The sequence below is a fragment of the Lampetra planeri genome, unplaced genomic scaffold (assembly GCF_965212315.1).
Source record: "Lampetra planeri unplaced genomic scaffold, kcLamPlan1.2.h2 scaffold_312, whole genome shotgun sequence".
NCBI classification, from domain to species: Eukaryota; Metazoa; Chordata; class Hyperoartia; order Petromyzontiformes; family Petromyzontidae; genus Lampetra; species Lampetra planeri.
Genome location: NW_027615136.1, coordinates 16,775 through 39,754, shown reverse-complemented (window position 1 = coordinate 39,754; position 22,980 = coordinate 16,775). Strand labels below are relative to the sequence as shown.

At 38.7% G+C, this 22,980-nt stretch overlaps 1 protein-coding gene across 1 annotated transcript in view; it reads left to right on the top strand.

The window, feature by feature from the left end:
- LOC144740831 (adhesion G-protein coupled receptor F3-like) overlaps positions 1-22,980 on the top strand; it is a gene marked incomplete at its 5' end in the record, with an annotated part of 73,290 nt that overhangs the window by 35,680 nt on the left and 14,630 nt on the right. Inside the window, one exon of the mRNA XM_078623555.1 lies at positions 19,949-19,990. Coding sequence (XP_078479681.1) covers positions 19,949-19,990 — 42 coding nt within the window. The remainder of the gene's footprint in view (positions 1-19,948; positions 19,991-22,980) is intronic.

Below are 22,980 nucleotides of genomic sequence, written 5' to 3'. Positions count from 1 at the left end.
ATAGATTCAACACTACCATAGACTCAACACTGCCATAGACTCAACACTACCATAGACTCAACACTACCCATAGACTCAACACTACCATAGACTCAACACTACCCATAGACTCAACACTGCCCATAGACTCAACACTACCCATAGACTCAACACTGCCCATAGACTCAACACTACCCATAGACTCAACACTGCCCATAGACTCAACACTACCATAGACTCAACACTGCACATAGACTCAACACTGCACATAGACTCAACACTACCATAGACTCAACACTGCACATAGACTCAACACTACCATAGACTCAACACTGCACATAGACTCAACACTACCCATAGACTCAACACTGCACCATAGACTCAACACTGCACCATAGACTCAACACTGCCCATAGACTCAACACTACCCATAGACTCAACACTACCCATAGACTCAACACTGCCCATAGACTCAACACTGCCCATAGACTCAACAATACCCATAGACTCAACACTGCCCATAGACTCAACACTGCCCATAGACTCAACACTGCCCATAGACTCAACACTACCCATAGACTCAACACTACCCATAGACTCAACACTACCATAGACTCAACACTGCCCATAGACTCAACCATGCCATAGACTCAACACTGCCCATAGACTCAACACTACCCATAGACTCAACACTGCACCATAGACTCAACACTACCATAGACTCAACACTGCCCATAGACTCAACACTGCCATAGACTCAACACTACCCATAGACTCAACACTGCCATAGACTCAACACTGTCCATAGACTCAACACTGCACATAGACTCAACACTGCACATAGACTCAACACTGCCATAGACTCAACACTGTCCATAGACTCAACACTACCCATAGACTCAACACTGCCCATAGACTCAACACTGCCATAGACTCAACACTGCCCATAGACTCAACACTGCCATAGACTCAACACTGCCATAGACTCAACACTACCCATAGACTCAACACTGCCCATAGACTCAACACTACCCATAGACTCAACACTGCCATAGACTCAACACTGCCCATAGACTCAACACTACCCATAGACTCAACACTGCCATAGACTCAACACTGCCATAGACTCAACACTGCCATAGACTCAACACTGCCACCCATAGACTCAACACTACCATAGACTCAACACTGCCATAGACTCAACACTACCCATAGACTCAACACTGCCCATAGACTCAACACTACCCATAGACTCAACACTGTCATAGACTCAACACTGCACCATAGACTCAACACTGCCATAGACTCAACACTGCCATAGACTCAACACTGCACCATAGACTCAACACTGCACATAGACTCAACACTGTCATAGACTCAACACTGCACCATAGACTCAACACTGCCCATAGACTCAACACTGCCATAGACTCAACACTGCCATAGACTCAACACTGCCCATAGACTCAACACTGCCATAGACTCAACACTGCACCATAGACTCAACACTGCACATAGACTCAACACTACCCATAGACTCAACACTGCCATAGACTCAACACTGCCCATAGACTCAACACTGCCATAGACTCAACACTGCACCATAGACTCAACACTGCACCATAGACTCAACACTGCCATAGACTCAACACTACCCATAGACTCAACACTGCCCATAGACTCAACACTACCCATAGACTCAACACTGCCATAGACTCAACACTACCCATAGACTCAACACTGCACATAGACTCAACACTGCACCATAGACTCAACACTGCCATAGACTCAACACTACCCATAGACTCAACACTGCCCATAGACTCAACACTACCCATAGACTCAACACTGCCATAGACTCAACACTGCCCATAGACTCAACACTACCCATAGACTCAACACTGCACCATAGACTCAACACTGCACATAGACTCAACACTGCACCATAGACTCAACACTGCCATAGACTCAACACTACCCATAGACTCAACACTGCCCATAGACTCAACACTACCCATAGACTCAACACTGCCATAGACTCAACACTGCCCATAGACTCAACACTACCCATAGACTCAACACTGCCATAGACTCAACACTGCCACCCATAGACTCAACACTACCATAGACTCAACACTGCCATAGACTCAACACTACCCATAGACTCAACACTGCCCATAGACTCAACACTACTCATAGACTCAACACTGTCATAGACTCAACACTACCCATAGACTCAACACTGCACCATAGACTCAACACTGCCATAGACTCAACACTGCCATAGACTCAACACTGCACCATAGACTCAACACTGCACCATAGACTCAACACTGCACATAGACTCAACACTGTCATAGACTCAACACTGCACCATAGACTCAACACTACCCATAGACTCAACACTACCCATAGACTCAACACTACCCATAGACTCAACACTGCCATAGACTCAACACTGCCACCCATAGACTCAACACTGCCATAGACTCAACACTGCCACCCATAGACTCAACACTACCATAGACTCAACACTACCCATAGACTCAACACTGCCCATAGACTCAACACTGCACCATAGACTCAACACTACCCATAGACTCAACACTGCCCATAGACTCAACACTGTCATAGACTCAACACTACCCATAGACTCAACACTACCCATAGACTCAACACTACCATAGACTCAACACTACCCATAGACTCAACACTACCCGTAGACTCAACACTGCACCATAGACTCAACACTACCCATAGACTCAACACTACCATAGACTCAACACTACCATAGACTCAACACTACCCATAGACTCACCACTACCCATAGACTCAACACTGCCATAGACTCAACACTACCCATAGATTCAACACTACCATAGACTCAACACTGCACCATAGACTCAACACTACCCATAGACTCAACACTACCATAGACTCAACACTGCACATAGACTCAACACTGCACATAGACTCAACACTACCATAGACTCAACACTGCACCATAGACTCAACACTACCCATAGACTCAACACTACCATGGACTCAACACTACCCATAGATTCAACACTGCCCATAGACTCAACACTGCACATAGACTCAACACTGCACATAGACTCAACACTACCATAGACTCAACACTGCACATAGACTCAACACTACCATAGACTCAACACTACCATAGACTCAACACTACCATAGACTCAACACTACCCATAGACTCAACACTACCATAGACTCAACACTGCCCATAGACTCAACACTGCACATAGACTCAACACTGCACATAGACTCAACACTACCATAGACTCAACACTGCACATAGACTCAACACTACCATAGACTCAACACTGCACATAGACTCAACACTACCCATAGACTCAACACTGCACCATAGACTCAACACTGCACCATAGACTCAACACTGCCCATAGACTCAACACTACCCATAGACTCAACACTACCCATAGACTCAACACTGCCCATAGACTCAACACTGCCCATAGACTCAACAATACCCATAGACTCAACACTGCCATAGACTCAACACTGCATCATAGACTCAACACTACCATAGACTCAACACTGCATCATAGACTCAACACTGCCCATAGACTCAACACTACCCATAGACTCAACACTGCCCATAGACTCAACACTGCCCATAGACTCAACACTACCCATAGACTCAACACTGCCCATAGACTCAACACTACCCATAGACTCAACACTGCCCATAGACTCAACACTACCCATAGACTCAACACTGCCCATAGACTCAACACTGCCCATAGACTCAACACTACCCATAGACTCAACACTACCCATAGACTCAACACTGCACCATAGACTCAACACTGCCCATAGACTCAACACTGCACATAGACTCAACACTGCCCATAGACTCAACACTACCCATAGACTCAACACTGCCCATAGACTCAACACTACCCATAGACTCAACACTACCCATAGACTCAACACTGCCCATAGACTCAACACTACCCATAGACTCAACACTGCCCATAGACTCAACACTACCCATAGACTCAACACTGCCCATAGACTCAACACTGCCCATAGACTCAACACTACCCATAGACTCAACACTACCCATAGACTCAACACTGCCGATAGACTCAACACTGCCCATAGACTCAACACTGCCATAGACTCAACACTACCCATAGACTCAACACTGCCATAGACTCAACACTACCCATAGACTCAACACTGCCCATAGACTCAACACTGCCCATAGACTCAACACTACCCATAGACTCAACACTACCCATAGATTCAACACTGCTCATAGACTCAAAACTACCCATAGACTCAACACTGCCCATAGACTCAACACTGCACATAGACTCAACACTGCCCATAGACTCAACACTACCCATAGACTCAACACTGCCCATAGACTCAACACTACCCATAGACTCAACACTACCCATAGACTCAACACTGCCCATAGACTCAACACTACCCATAGACTCAACACTACCATAGACTCAACACTACCATAGACTCAACACTACCATAGACTCAACACTGCCCATAGACTCAACACTGCACCATAGACTCAACACTGCCATAGACTCAACACTACCCATAGACTCAACACTGCCCATAGACTCAACACTGCCATAGACTCAACACTGCCATAGACTCAACACTGCCCATAGACTCAACACTACCATAGACTCAACACTACCATAGACTCAACACTACCACCCATAGACTCAACACTACCATAGACTCAACACTACCACCCATAGACTCAACACTACCATAGACTCAACACTACCCATAGACTCAACACTGCCCATAGACTCAACACTGCCCATAGACTCAACACTGCCACACTACACTGCACTACACACTACACTATACACTACTACACTACACACTACACTATACACTACACTACGCACCACACTACTACACTACACTATACACTACACTATACACTATACACTACTACACTACACTATACACTACACTATACACTACACTACTACACTACACTATACACTACTACACTACACTACAAACTACACTATACACTACACTATACACTACACACTACACTATACACTACTACACTACACTACACACTACACTATACACTAAACTATACACTACACTACACACTACACTATACACTACACTACTACACTGCACTATACACTACTACACTACACACTACACTATACACTACTACACTATACTACACACTACACACTACACTACACTATCCACTACACTATACACTACTACACTATACTACACACTACACACTACACTACACTATCCACTACACTACTACACTACACACTACACTATACACTATACACTACACTATACACTACTACACTATACTACACACTACACACTACACTACACTATCCACTACACTACTACACTATACACTACACTATACACTACACTATACACTACACTACACACTATACACTACTACACTATACACTACACTATACACTACACTACACACTACACTACACACTACTACACTATACACTACACTATACACTACACACTACACTACACTATACACTACACTATACACTACACTATACACTACACTATACACTACACTACACACTACACTACACACTACACTACACTATACACTACACTATACACTACACTATACACTACACTACACTATACACTACACTACACTCTACACTACACACTACACTACACTGTACACTACACTACACACTACACTATACACTACACTACACTATACACTACACTATACACTACACTATACACTACACTACACTGTACACTACACTACACACTACACTACACTACTACACTACTACACTACACTATACACTACACTATACACTACACTATACACTACACTATACACTACACTACACTATACAATACACACTACTATACACTACACTACACTATACACTACACTATACACTACACTACACACTACACTATACACTACACTATACACTACTACCCTATACACTACTACACACTAAACTACACTATACACTACTACACTACACACTACACACTACATTACACACTACACTACACTATACACTACACTACACACTACACTACACACTCCACTATACACTACACACTACACTATACACTACACTATACACTACACACTATACACTACTACACTATACACTACACTACACACTACACTACACACTACACTACACTATACACTACTCTATACACTACACTACACACTATACACTACTACACTATACACTACACTATACACTACACTACACACTACACTACACACTACAACACTATACACTACACTATACACTACACACTACACTACACTATACACTACACTATACACTACACTATACACTACACTATACACTACACTACACACTACACTACACACTACACTACACTATACACTACACTATACACTACACTACACTATACACTACACTACACTCTACACTACACACTACACTACACTGTACACTACACTACACACTACACTATACACTACACTACACTATACACTACACTATACACTACACTATACACTACACTACACTGTACACTACACTACACTACACACTACACTACACTACTACACTACTACACTACACTATACACTACACTATACACTACACTATACACTACACTACACTATACAATACACACTACTATACACTACACTACACTATACACTACACTATACACTACACTACACACTACACTATACACTACACTATACACTACTACCCTATACACTACTACACACTAAACTACACTATACACTACTACACTACACACTACACACTACATTACACACTACACTACACTATACACTACACTACACACTACACTACACACTCCACTATACACTACACTATACACTACACTATACACTACACACTATACACTACTACACTATACACTACACTACACACTACACAACACACTACACTACACTATACACTACTCTATACACTACACTATACACTACACTACTACACTACACACTACACTACACTACACACCACACTACTACACTACACTATACACTACACTATACACAACACTACACTATACACTACACTATACACTACACTATACACTACTACACTATACACTACTAGACTACTACACTATACACTACTACACTATACACTACTACACTATACACTGCTACACTACACTATACACTACTACACTATACACTACTACACTATACACTACTACACTATACACTACTACACTATTCACTACTACACTATACACTACTACACTATACACTACTACACTATACACTACTACAATATACACTACACTATACACTACACTACTACACTCTACACTACACACTACACTACACTGTACACTACACTACACACTACACTATACACTACACTACACTATACACTACACTATACACTACACTATACACTACACTACACTGTACACTACACTACACTACACACTACACTACACTACTACACTACTACACTACACTATACACTACACTATACACTACACTATACACTACACTACACTATACAATACACACTACTATACACTACACTACACTATACACTACACTATACACTACACTACACACTACACTATACACTACACTATACACTACTACCCTATACACTACTACACACTAAACTACACTATACACTACTACACTACACACTACACACTACATTACACACTACACTACACTATACACTACACTACACACTACACTACACACTCCACTATACACTACACTATACACTACACTATACACTACACACTATACACTACTACACTATACACTACACTACACACTACACTACACACTACACTACACTATACACTACTCTATACACTACACTATACACTACACTACTACACTACACACTACACTACACTACACACCACACTACTACACTACACTATACACTACACTATACACAACACTACACTATACACTACACTATACACTACACTATACACTACACTATACACTACTACACTATACACTACTAGACTACTACACTATACACTACTACACTATACACTACTACACTATACACTGCTACACTACACTATACACTACTACACTATACACTACTACACTATACACTACTACACTATACACTACTACACTATTCACTACTACACTATACACTACTACACTATACACTACTACACTATACACTACTACAATATACACTACACTATACACTACACTACTACACTACACACTACACACTACACTACACACCACACTACTACACTACACTATACACTACACTACACACTACACTACACTACAAACTACACTTTACACTACACACTACACCACACTACTACACTACACTATACACTACAATACACTATACACTACACTATACACTACACTATACACTACACTATACACTACACTATACACTACTACACTATACACTACTAGACTACTACACTATACACTACTACACTATACACTACTACACTATACACTACTACACTATACACTACTACACTATACACTACTACACTACACTATACACTACTACACTATACACTACTACACTATACACTACACTATACACTACTACACTATACACTATACACTACACTACACTATACACTATACTATACACTACACTCTACACTACACACTATACACTACTACACTATACACTACTACACTATACACTACTACACTATACACTACTACACTACACTATACACTACTACACTATACACTACTACACTACACTACACTATTCACTACTACACTATTCACTACTACACTACACTACACTATACACTACTACACTATACACTACTACACTATACACTACACACTACACTACACTATACACTACACTATACACTATACACTACACACTACACTATACACTACACACTACACTACTACACTACACTATACACTACTACACTATACACTACACTATACACTACACTACTACACTACACACTACACTATACACTGCACTATACACTACACTATACACTACACTATACACTACACTACACACTACACTACACACTACACTACACTATACACTACACACTATACACTACTACACTATACACTACACTCTACACTACACTACACACTACACTACACTATACACTACTCTATACACTACACTATACACTACACTACTACACTACACACTACACTACACACTACACTACACACCACACTACTACACTACACTATACACTACACTATACACTACACTATACACTACTACACTACACACTACACTATACACTACACTACAGACTACACTATACACTACTACACTATACACTGCACTATACACTACACTATACACTACACTACACAATACACTACACACTATACACTACTACACTATACACTACTACACTATACACTACACAATACACTACACTATACACTACACTACTACACTACACTATACACTACAATACACTATACACTACAATACACTATACACTACACTACACTATACACTACACTATACACTACACTATACACTACACTATACACTACTACACTATACACTACTACACTACTACACTATACACTACTACACTATACACTACACTATACACTACACTATACACTACACAATACACTACACTATACACTACACTACTACACTACACACTACACACTACACTACACACCACACTACTACACTACACTATACACTACACTACACACTACACTACACTACACACTACACTTTACACTACACACTACACCACACTACTACACTACACTATACACTACAATACACTATACACTACAATACACTATACACTACACTACACTATACACTACACTATACACTACACTATACACTACACTATACACTACTACACTGTACACTACTACACTACTACACTATACACTACTACACTATACACTACTACACTATACACTGCTACACTACACTATACACTACTACACTATACACTACTACACTATACACTACTACACTATACACTACTACACTATTCACTACTACACTATTCACTACTACACTACACTACACTATACACTACTACACTATACACTACTACACTATACACTACACACTACACTACACTATACACTACACTATACACTACACACTACACTATACACTACACACTACACTACTACACTACACTATACACTACTACACTATACACTACACTATACACTACTACACTATACACTACACTATACACTACACTATACACTACTACACTATACACTACTACACTATACACTACTACACTATACACTACACACTACACTACACTATACACTACACTATACACTATACACTACACACTACACTATACACTATACACTACTACACTATACACTACTACACTATACACTACTACACTACACTATACACTACTACACTATACACTACTACACTATACGCTACTACACTATACACTACACACTACACTATACACTACACACTACACTATACACTACTACACTATACACTACTACACTATACACTACACACTACACTATACACTACTACACTACACTATACTCTACACTACACTATACACTACTACACTACTACACAACTACACTATACACTACACGCTAACACATTACACTATACACTACACTATACACTACACTACACTATACACTACTACACTACTACACAACTACACTATACACTACACACTAACACACTACACTATACACTACACACTACACTACACACTACACTATACACTACACTACACACTACACTATACACTATACACTACTACACTATACACTACTACACTATACACTACTACACTATACACTACACTATACACTATACACTACTACACTATACACTACTACACTATACACTACTACACTACACTATACACTACACTATACACTACACACTACTAACCTACACTATACACTACTACACTACACTATACACTACTACACTACACTATACACTACTACACTACACTATACACTATACACTACACTACACACTACACTATACACAACACTACACTATACACTACTACACTACACTATACACTACTACACTACACTAAACACTACTACACTACACTACACACTACACTATACACTACACTACACACTACTACACTACACTATACACTACACAATACACTATACACTACTACACTACACTATACACTACTACACTACACTAAACACTACTACACTACACTACACACTACACTATACACTACACTACTACACTACACTATACACTGCACTATACACTACACTATACACTACACTACACAATACACTACACACTATACACTACTATACTATACACTACTACACTATACACTACACTACACACTACACTACACTATACACTACACTATACACTACACAATACACTACACTACACTCTACACTCTACACTACACACTACACTACACACTACACTATACACTACACACTACACTACTACACTACACTATACACTACTACACTATACACTACACTATACACTACTACACTATACACTACTACACTATACACTACACACTACACTACTACACTACACTATACACTACTCTATACACTACTAGACTATACACTACTACACTATACACTACACTACACTATACACTACACTATACACTATACACTACACTATACACTATACACTACTACACTATACACTACTACACTATACACTACTACACTACACTATACACTACTACACTATACACTACTACACTATACACTACTACACTATACACTACACACTACACTATACACTACACACTACACTATACACTACTACACTATACACTACTACACTATACACTACACACTACACTACACTATACACTACACACTACACTATACACTACTACACTACACTATACTCTACACTATACACTACACTACACTATACACTACTACACTACTACACAACTACACTATACACTACACGCTAACACATTACACTATACACTATACACTACTACACTACACATTACACTACACACTATACACTACACTACACTATACACTACTACACTACTACACAACTACACTATACACTACACACTAACACACTACACTATACACTATACACTACACTACACTATACACTACTACACTACACTATACACTACTACACTATACACTACACTACACACTACTACACTACACTATACACTATACACTACTCTATACACTACTACACTATACACTACTACACTATACACTACACTACACTATACACTACACTATACACTATACACTACACACTACACTATACACTATACACTACTACACTATACACTACTACACTATACACTACTACACTACACTATACACTACTACACTATACACTACTACACTATACACTACTACACTATACACTACACACTACACTATACACTACACACTACACTATACACTACTACACTATACACTACTACACTATACACTACTACACTACACACTACACTATACACTACTACACTACACTATACTCTACACTATACACTACACTACACACTACTACACTACTACACAACTACACTATACACTACACGCTAACACACTACACTATACACTACTACACTACACATTACACTACACACTATACACTACACTACACTATACACTACTACACTACTACACAACTACACTATACACTACACGCTAACACACTACACTATACACTACTACACTACACATTACACTACACACTATACACTACACTACACTATACACTACACTACACTACTACACTACTACACAACTACACTATACACTACACACTAACACACTACACTACACACTACACTATACACTACACTATACACTACTACACTACACTATACACTATACACTACTACACTATACACTACACTACACACTACACAATACACTACACTATACACTACACTACTACACTACACTATACACTACAATACACTACAATACACTATACACTACACTACACTATACACTACACTATACACTACACTATACACTACACTATACACTACTACACTATACACTACTACACTACTACACTATACACTACTACACTATACACTACACTATACACTACACTATACACTACACAATACACTACACTACACGCTACACTACACTATACACTACACACTACACTACTACACTACACTACACACTACACTACACTACACACTACACTTTACACTACACACTACACCACACTACTACACTACACTATACACTACAATACACTATACACTACAATACACTATACACTACACTACACTATACACTACACTATACACTACACTATACACTACACTATACACTACTACACTATACACTACTACACTACTACACTATACACTACTACACTATACACTACTACACTATACACTGCTACACTATACACTACTACACTATTCACTACTACACTATTCACTACTACACTACACTATACACTACTACACTATACACTACTACACTATACACTACACACTACACTACACTATACACTACACTATACACTATACACTACACACTACACTATACACTATACACTACTACACTATACACTACTACACTACACTATACTCTACACTATACACTACACTATACACTACTACACTACTACACAACTACACTATACACTACACGCTAACACATTACACTATACACTACTACACTACACATTACACTACACACTATACACTACACTACACTATACACTACTACACTACTACACTACTACACAACTACACTATACACTACACACTAACACACTACACTATACACTACACACTACACTACACACTACACTATACACTACACTACACACTACACTATACACTATACACTACTACACTATACACTACACTACACACTACTACACTACACTATACACTACACTATACACTACTACACTACACTATACACTACTACACTACACTAAACACTACTACACTACACTACACACTACACTATACACTATACACTACTACACTATACACTACACTACACACTACTACACTACACTATACACTACACAATACACTATACACTACTACACTACACTATACACTACTACACTACACTAAACACTACTACACTACACTAAACACTACTACATTACACTACACACTACACTATACACTACACTACTACACTACACTATACACTGCACTATACACTACACTACACAATACACTACACACTATACACTACTACACTATACACTACTACACTATACACTACACTACACACTACACTACACTATACACTACACTATACACTAAACAATACACTACACTATACACTACACTCTACACTACACACTACACTACACACTACACTATACACTACACACTACACTACTACACTACACTATACACTACTACACTATACACTACACTATACACTACTACACTATACACTACTACACTATACACTACACACTACACTACTACACTACACTATACACTACTCTATACACTACTACACTATACACTACTACACTATACACTACACTACACTATACACTACACTATACACTATACACTACACAATACACTATACACTATACACTACTACACTATACACTACTACACTATACACTACTACACTACACTATACACTACTACACTATACACTACTACACTATACACTACTACACTATACACTACACACTACACTATACACTACACACTACACTATACACTACTACACTATACACTACTACACTATACACTACACACTACACTACACTATACACTACACACTACACTATACACTACTACACTACACTATACTCTACACTATACACTACACTACACTATACACTACTACACTACTACACAACTACACTATACACTACACGCTAACACACTACACTATACACTACTACACTACACATTACACTACACACTATACACTACACTACACTATACACTACTACACTACTACACAACTACACTATACACTACACACTAACACACTACACTATACACTACACACTACACTACACACTACACTATACACTACACTATACACTACTACACTACACTATACACTATACACTACACTATACACTACTACACTATACACTACTACACTATACACTACACTACACACTACTACACTACACTATACACTATACACTACTCTATACACTACTACACTATACACTACTACACTATACACTACACTACACTATACACTACACTATACACTATACACTACACACTACACTATACACTATACACTACTACACTATACACTACTACACTATACACTACTACACTACACTATACACTACTACACTATACACTACTACACTATACACTACTACACTATACACTACACACTACACTATACACTACACACTACACTATACACTACTACACTATACACTACTACACTATACACTACACACTACACTACACTATACACTACACACTACACTATACACTACTACACTACACTATACTCTACACTATACACTACTACACTACTACACAACTACACTATACACTACACGCTAACACACTACACTATACACTACTACACTACACATTACACTACACACTATACACTACACTACACTATACACTACTACACTACTACACAACTACACTATACACTACACGCTAACACACTACACTATACACTACTACACTACACATTACACTACACACTATACACTACACTACACTATACACTACACTACACTACTACACTACTACACAACTACACTATACACTACACACTAACACACTACACTATACACTACACACTACACTACACACTACACTATACACTACACTACACTATACACTACTACACTACACTATACACTATACACTACTACACTATACACTACACTACACACTACTACACTACACTATACACTACTACACTAAACTATACACTACTACACTACACTATACACTACTACACTATACACTACTACACTATACACTATACTCTACACACTACACTATACACTACTACATTATACACTACTACACTATACACTACTACACTATACACTATACTCTACACACTACACTATACACTACACTATACACTACTACACTATACACTACTACACTATACACTACACACTACACTACACGCTACACTACACTATACACTACACACTACACTATACACTACACACTACACACTACACTACTACACTACACTATACACTACACTATAAACTACACTATACACTACACTATACACTACTACACTACACTATACTCTACACTATACACTACTACACTATACACTACACACTACACTATACACTACACTATTCACTACTACACTATACACTACACTATACACTACACTATACACTACTACACTACACTATACACTACTACACTATACACTACACAATACACTACTACACTATACACTACTACACTATACACTACACTATACACTACTACACTATACACTACACTATACACTACACTATACACTACTACACTATACACTACACAATACACTACTACACTTTACACTACTACACTATACACTACACTACACACTACACTATACACTACACACTACTACACTATACACTACTACACTATACACTACTACACTATACACTACACTATACACTACACTACACACTACACACTATACACTACAATATACACTACTACACTATACACTACACTATACACTACTACACTTTACACTACTACACTATACACTGCACTACACTATACACTACACTATACACTACACTATACACTACTACACTATACAATATACACTACACTATACACTATACACTACACACTACACTATAAACTACACTACACACTACACTATACACTACTACACTACATTATACACTACACTACACACTACACTATACACTACTACACTATACACTACACTATACACTACACTATACACTACTACACTATACACTACTACACTACACTATACACTACTACACTATACACTACTACACTACTACACTATACACTACTACACTATACACTGCTACACTATACACTACTACACTATACACTATACACTTCACTACTACACTATACACTATACACTACTACACTATACACTACTACACTATACACTACACTATACACTACACTATACACTACTACACTATACACTACTACACTATACACTACTACACTATACACTACACTATACACTACTACACTATACACTACTACACTACTACACTATACACTACTACACTATACACTACTACACTATACACTACTACACTACTACACTATACACTATACACTTCACTACTACACTATACACTACACACTACTACACTATACACTACTACACTATACACTACTACACTATACACTACACTATACACTACTACACTATACACTACACTACACTATACACTACACTATACACTACACTACACTATACACTACACTATACACTACTACACTATACACTACTACACTATACACTATACTCTACACACTACTACACTATACACTACTACACTATACACTACTACACTATACACTATACACTACACTATACACTACACTATACACTACTACACTATACACTACACTATACACTACACTATACACTACTACACTATACAATATACACTACACTATACACTATACACTACACACTACACTATACACTACACTATACACTACACTACACACTACTACACTATACACTACACTATACACTACACTATACACTACTACACTATACAATATACACTACACTATACACTACACTACACACTACACTATACACTACTACACTACACTATACACTACACTATACACTACTACACTATACACTACACTATACACTACACTATACACTACTACACTATACACTACTACACTACACTATACACTACTACACTATACACTACTACACTATACACTACTACACTATACACTACTACACTATACACTACTACACTATACACTACTACACTATACACTACTACACTATACACTACACTATACACTACTACACTATACACTACTACACTATACACTGCTACACTATACACTACTACACTATACACTACTACACTATACACTACTACACTATACACTACTACACTATACACTACACTATACACTACTACACTATACACTATACACTACTACACTATACACTGCACTATACACTACACTATACACTACTACACTATACACTACTACACTATACACTGCTACACTATACACTACACTATACACTACTACACTATACACTACACTATACACTACTACACTATACACTATACACTACTACACTATACACTACTACACTATACACTACTACACTATACACTACTACACTATACACTACTACACTATACACTACACTATACACTATACACTACTACACTATACACTATACACTACTACACTATACACTACACTATACACTATACACTACACTATACACTACTACACTATACACTACTACACTATACACTACGAGACTATACACTACTACACTATACACTACACTATACACTACTACACTATACACTACTACACTACTACACTATACACTACTACAATATACACTACTACACTATACACTACTACACTATACACTACTACACTACACTATACACTACTACACTATACACTACTACACTATACACTACTACACTACACTATACACTACTACACTATAAACTACTACACTATACACTACTACACTATACACTACACTATACACTATACACTACACTACACACTATACACTACACACTACACTACACACTACACTATACACTACTACACACTACACTACACTATACACTACTACACTACACTATACACTACTACACTATACACTACACTACACTATACACTACACACTACACTACACACTACACTATACACTACTACACACTACACTACTACACTATACACTACACACTACACTACACACTACACTATACACTACTACACTACACACTACTACACTACACTATACACTACCGACTACACTATACACTACACTATACACTACACTACACACTACACTACACACTACACTATACACTACACTATACACTACACTACACACTACACTACTACACTACACTATACACTACACACTACACTATACACTACTACACTATACACTATACACTACACTATACACTACACTATACACTACACTATACACTACACTACACACTACACTACACACTATACTACACTATACACTACTACACTACACTATACACTACACACTACACTACACTATACACTACACTATACACTACACTATACACTACACTATACACTACACACTACACTACACACTATACTACACTATACACTACACTATACACTACACACTACACTATACACTACTACACTACACTATACACTACACTATACACTACACTATACACTACACTATACACTATACACTACACTATACACTACACTATACACTACACTACACACTACACTATACACTACACTATACACTACACTATACACTACACTATACACTACACTATACACTATACACTACACTATACACTACACTATACACTACACTATACACTATACACTACACTATACACTACACTATACACTACACTATACACTATACACTACACACTACACTACACACTACACTATACACTACACTATACACTACACTATACACTACACTATACACTACACTACACTATACACTATACACTACACTATACACTACACTATACACTACACTATACACTACACTACACTATACACTACACTATACACTACACTATACACTATACACTACACTACACTATACACTACACTATACACTACACTACACACTACACTATACACTACACTATACACTACACACTACACTATACAATGTCGCGATTTTCTCTTCCAGGTGAAGCAGCTGGTCAAGAGGCTGCTGGGGATAAAGAACAAGGCGAGTGCATCACACAGAGACCCATAGACACCCATAGAGACCCATAGAGACCCATAGACACCCATAGAGACCCATAGAGACCCATAGAGACCCATAGACACCCATAGAGACCCATAGAGACCCATAGAGATACATAGAGACACATAGAGACACACAGAGACCCATAGAGACCCATAGACACCCATAGAGACCCATAGAGACACACAGAGACACATAGAGACCCATAGAGACACATAGAGATACATAGAGACCTATAGAGACACATAGAGACACATAGAGACACATAGACACCCATAGAGACCCATAGAGACCCATAGACACCCATAGAGACCCATAGAGACACATAGAGACCCATAGAGACCCATAGACACCCATAGAGACCCATAGAGACCCATAGAGACACACAGAGACCCATAGAGACCCATAGAGACCCATAGACACCCATAGAGACCCATAGAGACCCATAGACACCCATAGAGACCCATAGAGACCCATAGAGACCCATAGACACCCATAGAGACCCATAGAGATACATAGAGACACATAGAGACACATAGAGACCCATAGAGACCCATAGAGATACATAGAGACACACAGAGACCCATAGACACCCATAGAGACCCATAGAGACACATAGAGACACATAGAGACACATAGAGACCCATAGACACCCATAGAGACCCATAGAGACCCATAGAGACCCATAGACACCCATAGAGACCCATAGAGACACATAGAGACCCATAGAGACCCATAGACACCCATAGAGACCCATAGAGACCCATAGAGACACATAGAGATACATAGAGACCCATAGACACCCATAGAGACCCATAGAGACCCATAGAGATACATAGAGACACACAGAGACCCATAGAGACCCATAGAGACCCATAGAGACACATAGAGATACATAGAGATACATAGAGATACACAGAGACCCATAGAGACCCATAGAGACACATAGAGACACATAGAGATACATAGAGACACATAGAGACCCATAGAGACCCATAGAGACACATAGAGACCCATAGAGACCCATAGAGACCCATAGAGACACATAGAGATACATAGAGATACATAGAGATCCATAGAGACCCATAGAGATACATAGAGATACATATAGATACATAGAGACCCATAGAGATACATAGAGACCCATAGACACCCATAGAGACCCATAGAGATACATAGAGACACATAGAGACACATAGAGACCCATAGAGACCCATAGAGATACATAGAGACACACAGAGACCCATAGACACCCATAGAGACCCATAGAGACACATAGAGACACATAGAGACACATAGAGACCCATAGACACCCATAGAGACCCATAGAGACCCATAGAGACCCATAGACACCCATAGAGACCCATAGAGACACATAGAGACCCATAGAGACCCATAGACACCCATAGAGACCCATAGAGACCCATAGAGACACATAGAGATACATAGAGACCCATAGACACCCATAGAGACCCATAGAGACCCATAGAGATACATAGAGACACACAGAGACCCATAGAGACCCATAGAGACCCATAGAGACACATAGAGATACATAGAGATACATAGAGATACACAGAGACCCATAGAGACCCATAGAGACACATAGAGACACATAGAGATACATAGAGACACATAGAGACCCATAGAGACCCATAGAGACACATAGAGACCCATAGAGACCCATAGAGACCCATAGAGACACATAGAGATACATAGAGATACATAGACACCCATAGAGACCCATAGAGATTCATAGAGACACATAGAGACCCATAGAGACCCATAGAGATACATAGAGATACATAGAGACCCATAGAGATACATAGAGACCCATAGACACCCATAGAGACCCATAGAGATACATAGAGATACATAGAGACCCATAGAGATACATAGAGACACATAGAGACCCATAGAGACCCATAGAGATACATAGAGACACACAGAGACCCATAGACACCCATAGAGACCCATAGAGACACATAGAGACACATAGAGACACATAGAGACCCATAGACACCCATAGAGACCCATAGAGACCCATAGAGACCCATAGACACCCATAGAGACCCATAGAGACACATAGAGACCCATAGAGACCCATAGACACCCATAGAGACCCATAGAGACCCATAGAGACACATAGAGATACATAGAGACCCATAGACACCCATAGAGACCCATAGAGACCCATAGAGATACATAGAGACACACAGAGACCCATAGAGACCCATAGAGACCCATAGAGACACATAGAGATACATAGAGATACATAGAGATACACAGAGACCCATAGAGACCCATAGAGACACATAGAGACACATAGAGATACATAGAGACACATAGAGACCCATAGAGACCCATAGAGACACATAGAGACCCATAGAGACCCATAGAGACCCATAGAGACACATAGAGATACATAGAGATACATAGACACCCATAGAGACCCATAGAGATACATAGAGACACATAGAGACCCATAGAGACCCATAGAGATACATAGAGATACATAGAGATACATAGAGACCCATAGAGATACATAGAGACCCATAGACACCCATAGAGACCCATAGAGATACATAGAGATACATAGAGACCCATATAGACCCATAGAGATACATAGAGACTCATAGAGACCCATAGAGACCCATAGAGATACATCGAGATACATAGAGACCCATAGAGACCCATAGAGACCCATAGAGATACATAGAGACACATAGAGACACATAAAGACCTATAGAGATACATAGAGACCCATAGAGACACATAGAGATACATAGAGACCCATAGAGACCCATAGAGATACATAGAGACCCATAGAGACCCATAGAGATACATAGAGACCCATAGAGACACATAAAGACCTATAGAGATACATAGAGACCCATAGAGACACATAGAGATACATAGAGATACATAGACACCCATAGAGACCCATAGAGACCCATAGAGACACATAGACA